The sequence below is a fragment of the Nestor notabilis genome, unplaced genomic scaffold (genome assembly GCF_000696875.1).
Source record: "Nestor notabilis isolate BGI_N333 unplaced genomic scaffold, ASM69687v1 scaffold33985, whole genome shotgun sequence".
NCBI classification, from domain to species: domain Eukaryota; kingdom Metazoa; phylum Chordata; class Aves; order Psittaciformes; family Psittacidae; genus Nestor; species Nestor notabilis.
This window is the reverse complement of record NW_009928576.1, coordinates 1-724: the sequence shown is the minus strand read 5'-3', so window position 1 is coordinate 724 and position 724 is coordinate 1. Positions and strand designations below refer to the sequence as shown.

General features: G+C 53.2%; 1 protein-coding gene across 1 annotated transcript in view; it reads right to left on the bottom strand.

Annotated features, from left to right (window-relative positions):
- Positions 1-447, bottom strand: part of OTUD3 (OTU deubiquitinase 3) — a gene marked incomplete at its 3' end in the record, with an annotated part of 7,328 nt that extends 6,881 nt beyond the window's left edge. The window contains exon 1 of the mRNA XM_010014545.1: positions 306-447. Coding sequence (XP_010012847.1) covers positions 306-369 — 64 coding nt within the window. The remainder of the gene's footprint in view (positions 1-305) is intronic.
- Positions 448-724: the final 277 nt, after the last annotated feature.

Genomic DNA, 724 nt, shown 5'->3' with positions numbered 1-724 from the left:
CCCCCCCCTGAGCTGCTGCTCATGCTCTGGGGGTGCACCCAGCACACGGGGGGGTTCTGGGCTCAAGCTCACACTGAAACTGGGTCATGGGGAGCTTCTCATTGACCAACACCCCCAATTAATACAAGTTTAACAGCTCATCTTTCTACATAACAGACCCAAAGGTAAACTCGCCGTTTCTAAAAGCTAGAGATGAGCCCTACCACGGTTCTGGGATGAGGAACTCTTTGGTAAGAAGCTACTCCAGTGAGATGTGAACTCACTACACAACCACCCTGCCCACGAGTGCCCTGTGCAGACCATACCGTGTCTCTCAAAGGGCACATCATCCTCCACGAAGGGCTCAAAGTCCTCGCGCTGCTGGACCATGTAATCCACTGTCTCCTGGCGGTGGCGCAGGTGGTTCCGCGAGTGCCCCTCGAGCTGGTCCCCAAGGGCCCGAAACAAGCAGTTGCTGCGGGAGAGAAAGCAGAGGTTAGAGTGTGAGATACAGCTCTGTACAGCACTGAACAGCAGCAGAGTGTGCTGGTAAAGGGCAAGAGCTGCTCTTTCTGCCCAGGAAGTTCTACATGGATATGAATGTGCAGCAGCACCTATTGCTTGTTCTTTGAATGGCTGCTACTGGTGGAACTCCTGGTAAGAACAGAAGGTTCTGAGTGAATGTCAGCTCCAACAGTGCAAGACAAGGGCAGCAAGAATCACAGAATGGTTTGGGTTGAAGGGA